We start from the raw sequence: 17,098 nt of genomic DNA, 5'->3' as shown, positions 1-17,098 counted from the left end.
ATTATTAAGTTTTCTACATATGCATGCGCGCACACGTTAACAAAATAATTTTGTTTTCCCACTTCCCACATGAAGGGCCAATAGTGGGCCATATCATTTTGGCCCACCAAACGAAAGGAAGCGCTCCGCTTTACCATTTTTTGTCGGGGCAAACAATGATCATCATATTCATTATTCATTGTAGATGATATGCCTTTAGTGGCCTTCGATGGTTTTACTTATGATTGGATTATCTATTGGGCTTGTAAAACTCTCTACTCAACAATATTGTTTATAAATGTCATCAAAATGACAAAATCAATACCATTAAAAGGATAGTAACTAATATTCAAATTTCTAGATACGTAGAATACTCTCCACATCCACTATCCTTAACACAACCTTTAGCAATTTCATTATTTTCTCCATTTCTCAAAATTATGACCACATAAAATTGAAAAAATACAAAAAAGAACACATTTTGTAAGATCATAAGATCGTAAAATCAAATCGTAAGATTGGACGATAAGATCGTACGATCTTATCAAAAAACGATTTTTGAACAATCCGGATCGTTTTGCTCATCTAGTATCGTACAATCTATATAGGCATTTTGACAAACATGAATCTAGCAATACAATCATACATGATCGTGAGCCTGCCATACAAATTCATCCTTGTAAAAATGGAACTAACAAAACCTAGAGGAGGATGTTGATATCTATCAGAATAAAATAATATAGTTGATGGAATGAAGTGGATGAATCATAACATAGAATGGTGATGATACAAAACTACTACCAATACCTTCAATCCATAGAAACTTGCATCAAATCCTTATTATGTTCCTCATCTCCACCAGCAAAGTTGTTCTTGTTGGGCTCAAAGACATATTTGATCAGAGAGTCCTTAATTCGCAACAAAAGGTTAATGTACTTCTTATACATCTCCAAGTCATGTTGTTCGAAATTTATCATATCGAGCAATCTTCGTGATAAAGTTGCGTGGGTTGCTGAGATGAGACGATATCAGCATTCACACTCTGAGAGAGCGGATGTTATCATATTCGTTCTGCACCTCTTCAACCTAGCACACAGAAGACTAAAAGTCACAGTATAGCAGCAACAAAAAAAAAAAAAAAACTGCAGTGATACTAGATGGAACAGAGAATTACTACTTGGCAGAAATTACCATGGCTTTGGTTTGAGAATAGAAAGAGCCAGTGAAGTTGGGTTTGTCTTCCTCTTTGAACCCAATTCCTGACCTGTGCGACATCATACTCAAAAACACCACCAGCAGCGTTGTTAATCTTAAGTAGCGTTGTTAATCTTAAGTAGGCCATGCTCTCTGCAGACATCTGCCAAGGTCAATGTACCTACAACATTTTGTGCATATTGTCTCTGTTCTATGACTTCCACACCAATCTACATTAGGTTTGCCAGTCACCCCAGCAGCATTATATTGAAATACATGAGTTGGCTTAACAGTCTCGATATCTGCTAACAGCTCACGTACATAATGGATTAGATTGATGGTGGTCAGGATCACATACTTTGATTGAAAATCAGTGATCAGACAATCATCGCATTAATCTACAGTCAACAATACGATCAAACTATCCAAAACAGTATCTCATAAAGAATTTCTGTGGAACTAGCATCACAGGGAGTAAAAGTAGTCCCTGCTATGCCTACCTAAAACTCTTCTTCAGTTATGCTACTACATTTAAGCAGGAACTAACTCAATAATTCAGTACGAGCTTCAATTGTAACTCAAAAAAAACAACATTACGGCAAAAAGTAACGATTTTGTTGGCTTACTACCATGTTTGGGAAACATAATTAGCCGATGCTTCCTAAGTAAGAGTCACGATTAACATTTGGGCAATTCAAAGGGATCCCAAGTACTGGAAGAGCCCTGAAGAGTTCATCCCTGAAAGACACGAGAACAGCACAGTTGATAACAGTAATCAAAGCAACCATTTCATACCGTTTGGCGGATGTAGAAGGGGCTGTCCGGGCATGTTGTTTGCAACTGCAAATGCCGAATCTCTGTTGGCTAACCTCTTCTGTTGGTTCGACTGGAAGATGCCTGGCGATGCAAGAGGAGAGGACCTGGACACGAGTGAGGTCATAAACTTCGTTCTACGGAAGAAGATTCCCCTCAATCTCATCCGACTAATGCATTCTCATTGATCTCCTCTCCAATAAAGAACGGCTCCTCTACTTTGTCATAAGCTCCTGTAAGGTTATACAAATAAAATGACCAGTCCTTTGTTTCCCCAGTTAGTTGGTAATAAACTGAATCTTCTAGTGAAAGTTCAATGACTATCTAAATCTCTCTCATTCCTCGATCAAATAAAAATCTTGCTAGCGAAACAAAAGGCTTTAATTCAGAGAAAGCCCATATCTAGCTTCAATTCAGAATGGAAACGAAACAAAAGTATGAACTGCCGACTGCGTCAATACCTCAAAGAAAAAACAAACACAGAGAGAGCTATAACACAAACTTATTTTATTTCAAGGATTACTTAGCCCGACGGCCCTATTTAAACAAAAAAAAGCAAGGAAACCCTAAAAATATTAAACTATCAAAAGTACTAATAATAAAATCAAAATACTAATTTAACTAGAATTCCTATTAATACTAAAACTTCTAATATGAAAAGGACCAACTCTCCTAAGTACTGAAGTAAACTAAGAAACTTGTCCTACATCAAACCGCAAGAATTGGCATATCATTCTTAACAAGCAATGAATAATACCTCGTAATGTCATGCACACACCAAACAGTTCCAGTCATCGTTAGCTCAGCTGTGCAACCCCTGAGAAGCTCAACGCCACCAAGCCAAACACCAAATATTCGATCAAATTGCCTGCCCTTGGAAGTAGCAATCCATTCAAGCACAATCTTGGAGAAATGTTGAGATGTACAGTAAGAGGGAGGGTTATACTCAACAAGAACAGGTGGTTTCTGGTGGGTGTAGCCAAAGTCACGTTGGAGAACTAGATGTTCGCATGGTTTGATCTTGGGAAGCTTGATGGGTTTAGTCACTTCAAAGAAAACCTTTGGATGGGTGTCATTGAGATGGGTGTGACTGCTTATGGGGGGTTGAGAAATCAGAATCATGAGTTGGAGGTTGAAAGGAATTCAAGATACTGCAAAATGCGTATATAGCAGTATTGGAGGTTTATGTTTCTTTTCCTTTGATTGATGAGTTACAGAAAGCAAATCTTCTCAATGACAACCGTCTGATGTGCCTGGAAATGGACCTTTGAGGGAGGTTTTGATTCGTTTAGATGGTTTAATGGTTGCTGCTATTTGGTCTTTTACAGGATACAATGCAGGGGTTAGTCTCCCCTCTTATGGACACCCACCACTGGCATTGGATCTTTTGATCTTCAATTTTATGATATCCAAATACACTATTCTCAGGAACACTTTTTGACATAAGGACATATACACTAGATTTTAGATGTGAATTTGCAACAACATGAGAAATGAAACTGAAGGAAAGCTTTTGGAACACAACAGCATGCATCTTGTTATTTCTACAGCATCAGAATTTTAGGGTTTTGGGGGGAAAAAAATTCTTGACAAATGTGAAGAGGCTCATCTCCTCAAGTGGATGGGTGGAGTCTGAGCATGGAAAGATGACTACCCGCTTTAATCACAACTTTGATGACAGTTACTCAATGGAGAAGGGAAACAATGAGAATTCACAGATTTGACAATCAAGAGAAATAGGTACCTATTAAGACCTGGTCTTTCCAAGTAAAAGTTGACACTTAGTCCTGCTTAACAGGATTGCTGTTTTGTTCATTATTTACGATGAAATAAACAGGGACCAAAAGAGTTTCAAAGCCCAAATATGTTCAAATAATACCATTAACAGGAAGGATAAATATGATAAAATAAAAGCAAGGATCACATACTTTGACTGAAAACGGGTGATCAGACAATCATTGTATTAACCTACGGTCAACAGTACGATCAAACTATGCATTCAAGCATCTCATAAAGAATTTCTGCAGAATTAGCATCACAGGGAGTAAACGTAGTCCCTGCTATGCCTACCTAAAACTCTTTTTCAGTTATGCTGCTACATTTAAGCAGGAGTTAACTCAATAATTCAGTATGAGCTTCAATTGTAACTAAGGAAAAACAACATTACGGCAAAAAGAAACGATTGTGTTGGCTTGCTACGATGTTTGGGAAATATAATTAGCCGATGCTTCCAGTCACCACCTAATATGACAAGGAATGACAGTTACTTAGCTATAAAACAGTGCTCACCAACCTCGATGCTAACAGTTCAATGGATATAGTCAGAGACTCAGAATATTAGAATTTTTAACCATTTAATTGATGCACTATCTGAGTTTTCTCCTAGGCAGAAGTTTACAATATTGGATTTTTACTATAGTACATGAAAAAAAGAATATAATATTTAAGACATGAGCGCAAAACCATAATTAGCTCTTTTGCAATATCAAAGTAATCCATTCCAATTAAACTATTCAAAAAGGAGAAGGCAAAAAAATTAAAAGAGGCCAAGAATAATATCAACAAATTCATTGCAACTCATGACAAACAAAAACTCAGGAACACTCACAATTTTATTAGTAGCATCCATGGTTGGAACTTCTCAGCAATATCTAAAACAGGGACAACACTTGATGAATCAATTGAAGGATGGCTGAATCAAATGATTGTACTCCTCTTTTACTGAGTAACTTAGATGCCAAAAAAGCCATTCTGAGTGGGAAAGGCTATCATCTGCTAAGTCCGAAACTCAAACAAGACTGCGTTCTTTTATTGCACATGGTACCCACTTATCGTAAAGAATGGTGTAGTTTGAGCTGCTTACAATTCTAGAGTAGCAGATATCATCATCATCAAATTTGTATGCTTGCTGTGTACTTCCAATTCCACTGGTTACCAAATTGTTCTTCACAACCATAACTCCCTGGCCATTCTGCAAGTTCTTGATAGAACTAATTCTAGATACAGGAGCACCACCCGCATGCTTTTTCTCATCGAAACCCAATGTGATGTTTGATACAGACAATGAAGTTTCATTTCCTTGATCCAAGTAGTTGGTGTTTACGTAAATATGAAATTTCTTAAACGATTTCATTGTTTGAGCATTTGAATACGGCATCATCGAGTAGACACTATCATTAAAATGAATCACCTGGTCAATAACCTGCAAATTCCCATCATTGCCCATCACCATTGAGTTACTGTAATCAAAGTTCTGACTGAAATGGGTAGTTATGTTTCCATAGGAAGACTTGACCCACCCACTCGAAAATATGAACCTGCTCACAATTGTCAAGAATGTTCCATCTAAACCATGAAAATTGGTCTCCAAAGAGACAACAAGAGGCCTGCTTTTATGTCTCGAAGTCTTGCCTTCGGTTTTCATGCTCTTATGATCCAACCAAAGGTGTAAATTTGCATCTATGTACCAGACATTCAGAGCATTTGTAACATTAAAACTGATTTCATGTGTCTTCCCATCTAGCATTGTCCCTAAAAATGGTGTAATCTCGATATCGTAGGAAGGGAGATCAAATGAACCGATACCACTTATGGGTCTCCATAAGAGAGGATTGAATCCTCCAGTATAAACAACAGTAAAAGGCCAAATGGCACCAACCATGTCACCATCTAAATTCACAACAACCTCCCTGAAAGGTCCATTTCCAGGAGTACCATTCAGATGATTGGCATCAATGTATTCATTAGGAAGATTTCCATACCAAAATTCGTCATTTTGATGAAAAGAAACATAGACCTCCAACATGGCCCTATATACATTTCGCGGAATCTTGAATTCTTTCATCTTTGAATCATTCTCATTCTTAATTTCAAACCACAATCCATCATTCAGAGGCAGATTCCGCGAAATGGGTATGATCAAATCAGCCTTAGAATCATAACCATCCCCAATTTCAGAATTACCCGCATTATACACAGGATAACTATGTGATTTATCTTCGGCAGGATAGAAGTAAACAGTTATATTCACATGGTATATCCCAGTATAAGTACTATCAACAAGATTACCAAGATAAACGGCTAGAGTTTGAATCTCATCCTTAACAAGCAATGAAGAATACCTCGTAATGTCCTTGTTCACACTCCAGACAATCCCGGTCGCTCTAGGCTCGGCTGTGCAACTCCTGAGAAGCTCAACCCCACCAAGCCAAACCCCAAAAATCCGATCAAATTGCCTGCCTTTGCAAGTAGCATTCCATTCAAGCACAATTTTAGAGAAATGTTGAGATGGGCAATGAGAGGGAGGGGTATAATTTGCAAGAACAGGGGGTTTCTTATAAGTGTAGCCAAAGTCATGCTGGAGAATCAGATGTTCGCAAGGTTGGGTCTTGGGAACTCTAATGGGTTTGGTCACTTCAAAGAAAGTAGTTGGAGGGGTGTCGTTGAAATGGGTGTTACTGGCAGTGCTTGGCTCTGAAATCTGGCTTGATTTGAGGATGTTGTTGGTCTTCTGGAGGTTGGCTTTGGAGGTGAATGGGCAGATGCAGAGGATGACAAGAAGAAGAGGCAAGTGAAAAGAAGCCATGACTGGTTGTTGTTGGAGAGTTGGCTACTGTGCTAGTCGGGTTGTGTGTTTAATACTGATGATTGCTTCGGAATAACCGGAGCTCATGACTTGTATTGCAGAAGTTAATATGGTAATCATTCAAGGATTTAAATCATTTTGCCTTGTAATAAGGCCTCTCCAACAGGCAACAGCTCTTGTAAACGTGTCCTGCATCCTATTTTATATCTAACTTTACTATTAAAATATTCAGTCGGAGACAACAAGGCCTCCTCTTCTCCTGTTACACACCCAATGCAGGAAGGCAACAAGGAAGATGATAAGCTAATAACAACTGACAGATAGATCTATAAATTCCACTGTTTACAGTCAAGTAGAGAACTGCTTAAGCATATCAAAGTAAGATAAAGCTTGTTCGAGAGAGGCTGCTCTCCAAGAGTTCCAGTACAGAAACAACATCCAAGATAAACTAACCGTAGAGGCAACAACAATACATATCAAAATAAGGAGCTAATCCTAACCCCATAAGCAACTGACATCTAACGGTTGCAAGGCCTTGAATAAAAAAAAATTAATAATACAGGAGGCGACGTCGCATTAAGAAGCTTGTAACAATACTCTCCCCCTTAGAAGACCTTGCCCACAAGGTCGAGAAACTATTCAACCAGAGTTGGATAAGTCATCCAAGTTGCTTCAGAGGCATCCTGACCATGCCATTTAACTAACAGCTCAGCTATAGGAGTATTCCCCTTCCTGCCTAAACGTATATCCAAAATCAACTCAGGCATCGGCATTGGTTGGCCATCAACATTCACAGAAGGCAAGGTGGTGGACATGACTGGAGTATCACCAATGTACCTCTTTAATTGGGAAACATGGAAAACTGGATGCACCAGAGATGAGGGAGGAAGTTCTAGTTTGTAAGCGATAGTTCCAGCCCTTTCAAGGATCGCGAAGGGTCCATAATATCGAGGGGCCAACTTGAGATTCTGTCTCTGAGCTACAGAAATTTGTCGGTATGGTTGCAACTTCAGATAGACCAATTCTCTCACCTCAAAGGTAACATGTGTCAGCTTCCTATCTGTAAATTTCTTCATTGTATTCTAGCTTTTAGTCAAGTTGTGTTTCAATAGACTCAAGATCTCTTCTCTGGACTTAATATATGCATCCACAGATGCCACAGCAGTTGTTCCAGGAATATAGTCACAAAGGCAGGGCGGCCGCCGGCCATAAACAGCTTCGAATGGAGTTATTTTTGAGCTGGAATGTGGTGTAGTGTTGTAGCAATATTCAGCAAGAGGTAGCCATTTTAGCCAAGCCTTAGGTTGGTCCCCAACGAAGCACCGAAGGTATTGCTCAATAGCCTTGTTAACTGCTTCAGTCTGACCATCGCTCTGAGGATGGTAACTGGTGGAGAAATTCAACTGGGTGCCCAACAAGTTAAAAAGTTTAGACCAAAAAGAGCCGGTGAAGACTGAGTCCCGATCTGTCACCATAGATTCAGGTACACCATGCAGCCTAAAAATGTTGTCCAGAAATGTTTGGGCCACCGAAGCTGCAATGTAGGGATGTGACAATGCAAGGAAGTGAGCATACTTGGAGAATCGATCCACCACCACTAACAACATGGACTTGCCTGAAGAAATAGGGAGGCCTTCCACGAAATCTAAACTGATATCCGCCCAAATCTTGGAAGGCACTGGCAGTGGTTGAAGTAGACCGTAAGGCTGAGAATTGAGATACTTAGTGGCTTGACAAATGTTACAGTGCTTCACAAAAGACTTAATGGTCTTTTTCATTCCCGGCCAATAAAATTCTCGTTGAGTCTTCTGGAGGGTCTTATAATAACCTGGATGTCCAGCAAAGGTGGAGTTGTTCATTTGTTCCAATATTTTCTCCCTGACCTTGGATTGACTTCCAACCACTAGTCTGTTTTTATAGAACAAGATCTCATTTCGCAAGCTAAAATGACTACAGAAGGTTGCATCAGCCTTCAATTTGGTGAATAATTGTTGTGCCACGCTATCACCCACATATGAGCATTTAATCTCTGATAATAAATCCAAAGTTGGAATGGTGATCACATAAACTGAGGATTGATCTTGCAGGGACACTCCTTCGTGCTGCCTGGATAAGGCATATGTAGCCTGATTGTCTTTCCCCTTCTTATATTCAACCAAAAAATTGTACCCAAAAGGAACTTGAGGCTGTAGTGGTCAGTCTTAAAGGTGAAAGTATGTCCCAACAAGTACGCTCTCCATTTTTTTTATGGCCAAAACTAGAGCGAATAACTCCTTCCCATAAGTGGCGAGATTTAAAGCTCTGGACTTGAGCGTAGCGCTGAAATACGAGATTTGCCTATTATGTTGCATTAACACTGCCCCAATCCCGTTGTCGGAGGCATCGCACTCAATGACAAAAGGTTGATCAAAATCGGGAAGGGCCAAAACAGGTTGTGAGGTTACAGCCCTGCGGAGGGACTGTAAAGCCGAGTCAGCAGCTGCATTCCACACAAACGAGTCTTTGGCCAAAAGCTTATACAAGGGAGAAGCAATCGAACCATACCCCTTGATAAACTTTCGGTAATAACCTGTTAACCCTAGGAACCCACGAAGAGCCTTGACAGAACTAGGCACAGGCCACTCACTCATTGCCTGAGTTTTTGCTGGGTCGGTTCTTACACCTTGCGGATCAATTATATGCCCCAAATAACTCACTTCCTGCACCCCGAAGCTACATTTTGATTTCTTGGCAAATAATTGATGTTGAGATAAGATCTAGAGAACTATAGTCAGGTGTTCCTACTGAGAGTGACTATAGACAAGAATATCATAAAAAAAAAACCAAAACAAACTTGCGAAGGAATGGTTTGAATACCGCATTCATAAGACTTTGGAAGGTGGAGGGAGCATTTGTCAATCCGAAAGGCATCACAAGAAACTCATAGTGACCCTCGTGTGTTCGAAAAGCGGTCTTCAAAATGTCCTCCTCCACCACCCGAATTTGATGATACCCGTAACGAAGATCCAATTTAGATAAAATGACAGCCCCATTCAACTCATTAAGGAGTTCTTTCGATAAGTGGTATGGGAAATCGATCTTTAATGGTGGCCTTGTTGAGTGCGCGATAATCGACACACGTACGCCACGAACCATCCGCCATGCGCACCAATAGCACTGGAGAGGAGTAAGGACTCATACTATCACGGATAACACCCGACTTAAGCAACTCCTGAATGATCTTTTCTATTTCTGCCTTTTGATAATGCGGATAGCGGTAAGGCCGGACATTAATGGGGGTAGTACCATCTTGCAGCAGAATCCGATGGTCATGAGTTCGTGTCGGGGGTAGACTCGAAGGCTCATTAAATATAGGGGCAAAGGATGATAACAACTTCTGGATATCACTTTCCATCACAGAAGGTGTTGGAGCCAGATCAGTTTTTATGAGCTGAAGTAATACACCATGGCATTCTAATGCATTCAACCTCTCCGACCCTACTGGAGACACGAAACTCCCTGAAGAAGGTTGTATTGCCAACAATTTACATTGCTTTTGGTGATAAATGAACTCCATAGTGAGGTTCCGAAAATCCCATTTTACCACGTCAAAATCCCTTAACCAACATATGCCTAGCACCATGTCACACCCACCCAATGGTAAGGCCAAAAAATCCGCACGAAATTGTAATTCCTGCAAACTGAAGTCAACCCCACAAAGCTTGCCGAGGCTGGGTAATACATCACCGTTAGCCAACGTAACCTGAACTGAAGACTGTGGATGCAACACCAAGTGAGCTTGCTGAGACAAAGTGGGATCAATGACGTTGTGGGTGGAACCAATGTCAATGAGAACCACGAATTTCAACTTCCCAATTCGATCGACTACCCTCATAGTGCGAGGTGCTACTGATCCGGATAACGCGTGTAGAGATATCCCAGGAGTGGTAGTTGAAGAACCCGTTGCGGCACCCGATGTACTTGTATCATCTCCAGTATCATCACCAGAGGTGCGTCCCGCACTAAAACTAATATCCTCCAAGGTCAGAGTATCCTCCTACGCTTCGATGTAAAACAGTTTGGGATTTGGACATTTGTGGCCAGGGGACCACTTTGCATCACAACTATAGCACAACCCTTTTTTTTTTCTTCTCCCTCATATGTTGGTCAGTAATACGCTGAATTGGAAAGCCTTTTGGTGAGCCAGTGGTTCGAACAGGATCCGAAGAAGAATAAGTGACGATAGGAGAGGTGACACCAGAGTTGGTCATACTCATGCCATACCCAGGATATGGTAGTGGCAGAGGGGTAGGCGGAGCCATCAACGCCGGCAAAGTAGTAGATGGAGAAGTCACAGGACTAGCTTATGAATAATGATGAGGCAGAGTGCCTAGCTGGGGATTTCAAAACTGGCGGCGCGTGGCCAACAACGTTTCCTCCTACATTCGAGCTAACGCTTGGGATGCCAAGAGAGTTTGGGGCATAAGCATTTTGACAGGCAAGCGAATTTCTTCCTTGAGGTCCCCCAAATAGCAACTCAGCTTGTGTGCAGCAATCCATCCCGGAATGCGGACGACCAAGTTCTCAAACTTAACTGTGTAGTCATCAACTATACCAGTTTGCCGAAGGCGCATAAGCTCCTCCAAAGGGTCTTCGAAAAGTCCAGGGCCGAAGCGGGTTTTTAAGGCATCAACAAAGTCCGTCCAAGAGGGAACATTATCCGAGGCTTGGAACTCCCGGGACCAAATGGCAGCTCTCCCTTCCATGTGGTAAGAAGCAATCAGAACCTTCTGAGTGACCGGTGTATGATAATAGGCAAAAAATTGATTTGCACACTGCAGCCAGACCGCTGGGTCATCCCCTGCATATTTGGGAAAGTCCAAGCGAGGATTACGATTCTACCCAGGTCCATTGTCCGTATGATGGTCCCTGCCGCGGTCAATGGCTTGACCTACAAGTGGTGGTGAGGGCGAAAGCTGCTAGGGATCAGGTGCGGGAGGAGGTACCATACGCTCATTGAGAGCTTGAATCGCCAAGTTCTGAGCATCCAGACGAGCTGTTAGTGCAGAAGGCCTCCAAAATCTGAGACTGGGAATCATTTTCTACCATTGTACGCTTTTTCACCACGGGATCAGTGGCTCCGATACCAATTTGTTACACACCCAATGCAGGAAGGCAACAAGGAAGATGATAAGCTAATAACAACTGACCACTGTTTGTAGTCAAGTAGAGAACTACTTAACCATACATATATCAAAGTAAGATAAAGCATGTTCGAGAGAGGCCGCTCTCCAAGAGTTCCAGTACAGAAACAACATCCAAGATAAACTAACCCTAGAGGCAACAACAATACATATCAAAATAAGGAGCTAATCCTAACCCCACAAGCAACTGACATCTAACGGCTGCAAGGCCTTGAATAAAAAAACAATTAATAATACACGAGGCGACGTCGCATTAAGAAGCTTGTAACATCTTCCTCATCATCTGGTGATTTCCCCTTTTGGTGGCATTGTCGGTCTGCAAATCAGCTTCAGTTCAAGTACATAACATATCCGGTTCAAAACTTCCAGACCCACACCCGTTTCGGTTCTGCCGCCATGCCTCAACTGCCTAGATTTCAACTCCCACAAAAACTCCGATGAGAATACCAAAAAAAAGCCGATAATCAGATTGGAAAAAAAATCGATCAGATTATCCGGAATGTGAGAGAGAGGATGTGAATGACTTGCGATAAACAGGCGCAGTTGTTTTAAAACCAATTTAGGCCCTCTTTTTGTGTTTTCTTATCACTATTGTTTTTTTTTTTTAATTTTAAGCCTCTGAACTTTTTTTTTTTAGATTAAACAAGCCCCTTTACTTAAAACAATTGTCTCCGTTAATCCTTGATCCAAATTTTTGTTAAAAAATACTGATGGGGATCCAAATATGTGACATGATATTCATTTGACAAAAAATAAAATTATTTCTAAAAGGTTGACACAGATTTCAAACAAATAAAAAAATAAAAAAAAAGCAAGAAACCGACCAACCCAACTTTATCAGACCATACATCTTGGAGGAGCTTCCATGACTAGTATGAGTTTCAATGTAGTCATAATCAAAACTCAATCAATCCAATCTCAAAAAACCAGCTCCGATTCCCCTTCCTTGCGAAACCCACAAAAATCCCATTTATTTTCCCCCATAAAAACTCAACCCCATCTTCGCTTACTTCCATGTGAAACCACAAAAATCCACATAGTTGTTCAGTAGGAGTTGGATTTTTGTTCCAAGCCAATACTTGATTCCAGAAGGGTTCAGGAGCTTAATCAATCCAAAATGTAAAGTATAAGGGTTAAATCAGTACTGATCTTGTAAAAAAGATAGTGTTTGTTTGTACGTTTTGTTTTAATTTTTATGAAAGGCTATAATAGGTTTTTCAAAATTTTCAGAACAGAAAAAAAATTCAAATTTTTTTAAAACACCACACACACAACGACCCGTTTTCTTTCTTGCATGACATGCGTGTCGACCTTTTTTTCTCATTTTTCTCGTTCTAGAGCTCATATTTAGGCCTCGACATCGGACTGGGCTGGAAAATTTAGGGCTCAAGCCCGGATTGACCATTTAGGCTTCGGGCCAAGCTTGGGACAAAAAATGGTAGCCCAAGCCCAGTATGAGCCAAGATAAATCATGCTTATGAGACAGGTTTCGTGTCCGGGTAGGGCTTGGGACATGCTTTGGGCTGAGCCTGTGTTGGGCTGAGCTTCAAGTTTGGGTCATTGTTTGGGCTTCGAGCCCTGGTCAATCGTGGGTTGAGCTTCGATCCGGGGTTATTGTTTGGGCTTTGGGCCCGAGTCAGTCTTTGGTCAGGCTTCTACCCTGGATCATTGTTTGGGCTCCGGTCTAGCCTTGGGCTCGCTTGGCTCACCCATAAGTATTTTCGGGGCTACTCATGACCGATGTCTTTTCGGGCTTGGGCTAGGCATTTGCCCTTGAGCTCAAGCTGGGCCTTAAAGCCATTTGGTGACCCCTACTCATATTTGAATTAGGAGCACTAACTATTTTTGTGAATGAAGAGCAGAGCTTCATGACATCTCACATGTCGATCTCATCTTGAATCAAATTTATATTTTCATTTCTATTTTAGGTACGTAACCAGACAAGTTGTGATTTTATTATAATTTCAACATCTCTAGACTACAACTACACAACTCTGATACCATCTTCTCTCTCCATTCCTTTCTTTGCATCTCCATCATACTTTGTCTTCTTCCTCCCATCCATATAGCAAGGCAAAAGCCCCTTCTTGGTTGAGAACTTAGCCAATCTTGTGATTCATACACAACTCTGAAGTATGCGGTTGGGCCACTACTTCCACGAGCATAGGGGCGCCAATGAGTCCTTTATGTGTGATTTCAGTCTTGTTGTGATTTTAATTCTAGGGTTAATGTCAATACTGCACAATCTATGCGGTTCGATATGAAATCAGGGCAAACAAAGTGCATTTTGGAGGACATAAAGAGCAAGGACATGACCATCGACAAGTACAAGGTCATCAATCTAAGAGAAGGACACCCTATGCCGGAGTGGAGACGCAAACTCACTACCAGGATGCGCTCCTTATTGCTGGCTTTCGAATGGAGAGAAAAGAAAAGGTGAAATAAATTTTATCTCGCCAAAAAATATTAAAAAAATTATTTTGAAGTTATCAGATTAATCTGACGGCTATCAGATTAACACTGGACCTCCCCCAAATCCTATGAAAAAAAGGAAGAAGTCACGCTCATAAGAATTTATTGGAATGGGCATTCTCATCCAAATTTATTTTAAGAATTTATTGGAATCCTAAATTGCAACTTGTCCTTATTGGAATAAGAAGTTATTTTAAGGGACCTATTGGTAAATCCCCTTATAAATTATATTGTCAAAGCAAGTGTTAGAATGGGAATTAGCTCCACCTAATCCCCTCCCAATAGTGGATGACCTATTTATTTATTTATTTATTACAATTAGTGGAATGCATGGATAACAAAACACATTCCAATAGTATACCTGAACATGTTAAACTCATGCAAATAGTACAACAAACTTCTATTCTAAAACTGTATAACTTGCTCCATTGATTATCCGACATATCTTTTTTTTTTCCTTCTATTTTATTGTTTCATGATTCAAACAAAAGTTTTATATTTTTAATGCTTCCAATGACCACCAACCACTATGACAATAAAAATCTATAATAATCTGATAAACAATGCAGGAAAAAAAAAAGTATGTTTCATTGGAGAACAGCTGTTTCAGTCTTGTCGATTTGCAGACAAAACATTACTACATATAAGCTTCTCTTAAATGAGCTTCAAAGGTACCTACCTCTCTATAAATAACAGCTTCTCTTCTTTCAGCCACCCAAAACAAAGAAAAGAAAAGAAAAGAAAGAGCGTCACATCGATACTTCTCTTCTCTTACTCTTACAGGAGATGGATCTTGTTATGTTAATGCATAAATCAAATCAATTTTATGCCATCACTGTCTCTTTGTTTCTCTGTTCTTTCCTCTACTTGTTAAAGCTCTCTCTCTTTAGAGCCAAAAAACTCAAGCTACCACCATCACCACCAAAGTTACCAATCATTGGAAATCTCCACCAACTAGTCTCACAGCCTCATCAATGTCTTAGAGCCCTCTCTAACAAGTATGGCCCTGTAATGCTCTTTCACTTTGGAACCACTCCAACCATCATAGTTTCATCTGCAGAGATAGTCTCCGAGATCATTAAAACCGACGGTCCGGTTTTCTCCAACAGACCCCAAACAAAGGGTTTGAATGATATCTTTTATGGTTGCACAGACTTGGCATTCACTTCATATGGTGATTACTGGACACAGGTCAAGAAGAGTTGCTTACTTCATCTTCTGAACCAAAAGAAGGTGCAGTGTTTTGAGCTGGCAAGGGGAGATACTGCTGCAGACATGGTTGAAAAGATTCGGGATTCGTGTCGTTCTGGAGCTGCAATCAATCTGAGTGAGATGTTTCGTACTGCAGCAAGCAACATGGTTTCGAGGGCTGTTTTCGGTCAAGTTTATGAGAGAGAAGATGGTTGTGAGAGTATTGCAGAATTGTCAAAGAAGGGAGTGAATCTTTTAGGAGATTTCTGCTTTGAAGATGCGATTCCCTTTCTGGGTTGGATGGATGGTTTAACCGGTTTCAGAGCAAGATTGAAGAAAACCTCGAAAGATATAAACGATTTCCTGGATCGAGTGATTGAAGAACATCTGAAGAAAAAGAATGAAAAATCTGAGACCAAAGAATTTGTGGATATTCTACTTGATCTTCAGAAGGATCATGACATGAGAAAAACTACAGATTTCAATCGCGACAATGTTAAGGCGACCATTGCGGTTAGTCTCTCTCTAACTGAAACACCATTCCTCCTAAAAGCTCTAACATTTAGTACTTGCAGGACATGTTTCTTGCTGGGAGCGATACAGTCGCTCTAGTGCTGGAATGGACGATGACAGAGCTGATGAAGAATCCAAGTAAAATGAAGAATGCACAAGAAGAATTAAGAAGGGTGATTGGAAACAAATCAAAGATTGAGGAGAGTGATATTAATCAGATGAACTACTTAAAATGTGTTATCAAAGAGTCTCTGAGGTTACATCCTGTAATTCCTATGCCTCCACGAGAAACGACAGCAAGTTGTAAGCTCGGTGGCTATGATCTTCCTCCCAAAGCAAGAGTGACGATTAACATTTGGGCGATTCAAAGGGATCCCAAGCACTGGGAGAGCCCGGAAGAGTTCATCCCTGAAAGACATGAAAACAGCACAGTTGATTACATTAACCAAAGCAACCATTTCATACCATTTGGTGGAGGTAGAAGGGGCTGTCCAGGCATGTCATTTGGAACTGCCAATGTCGAGTGTCTGTTGGCTAACCTCCTTTGTTGGTTCGACTGGAAGATGCCTGGCGATGCAAGAGAAGAGGACCTGGACACGAGTGAGGTCATAAACTTCGTTCTTCGGAAGAAGATTCCCCTTAATCTTGTCCCACTAATGCATTCTCATTGATCTCCTCTCCAATAACGAACGGCTCCTCTGCTTTGTCATAAGCTCCTGTAAGGTTTTACAAATAAAAAGACCAGTCCTTTGTTTCCCCAGTTAGTTGGTAATGAACTGAATCTTCTAGTGAAAGTTCAACGACTATATAAATCTTTCTCTCATTCTTCCATCAAATAAAAATCTTGCTTGCTAAATAAAAGCTTTAATTCTGAGAAAAAGCTCCATAGCTAGCTAGCTTCAATTGTCGAAAAGGATTAGAACTTCAAAGTTCAAACCCCAAACGCTTTTTCAAATGTCTACCATGAACAGGAAGGATACATCACAAACATTCATCCAAGCAATCAAAAGCTAACTCATAACTTCACCATCAAATATAAAAAGCATACTCATAACTAATGCCTGCTCAATTTGCATCATACGTGGTAATAAACTCAATATTTGTACGGACTTTCACTAGTTCTTTACCAGTAAAATAAAACAAAAAGATTACAGCACAAACCAATGGT

General features: G+C 40.4%; 1 protein-coding gene and 1 pseudogene across 1 annotated transcript; one reads left to right on the top strand and one right to left on the bottom strand.

The window, feature by feature from the left end:
* Window positions 1–4,445: 4,445 nt before the first annotated feature.
* On the bottom strand, window positions 4,446–6,714 carry LOC119985142 (annotated as a pseudogene).
* An 8,181-nt stretch (window positions 6,715–14,895) lies between these two features.
* LOC119985373 (cytochrome P450 71A1-like) lies at window positions 14,896–16,797 on the top strand. The gene is made up of 2 exons (XM_038829660.1): window positions 14,896–15,930; window positions 15,993–16,797. Exons 1-2 carry the CDS (start codon window positions 15,013–15,015, stop codon window positions 16,599–16,601), a joined length of 1,527 nt encoding a protein of 508 aa, XP_038685588.1. The 5' UTR covers window positions 14,896–15,012; the 3' UTR covers window positions 16,602–16,797.
* The last annotated feature ends 301 nt before the right edge of the window (window positions 16,798–17,098 follow it).

This window comes from Tripterygium wilfordii, chromosome 19, assembly GCF_013401445.1.
Source record: "Tripterygium wilfordii isolate XIE 37 chromosome 19, ASM1340144v1, whole genome shotgun sequence".
NCBI classification, from domain to species: domain Eukaryota; kingdom Viridiplantae; phylum Streptophyta; class Magnoliopsida; order Celastrales; family Celastraceae; genus Tripterygium; species Tripterygium wilfordii.
This window is presented reverse-complemented; position numbering and strand designations above follow the sequence as displayed.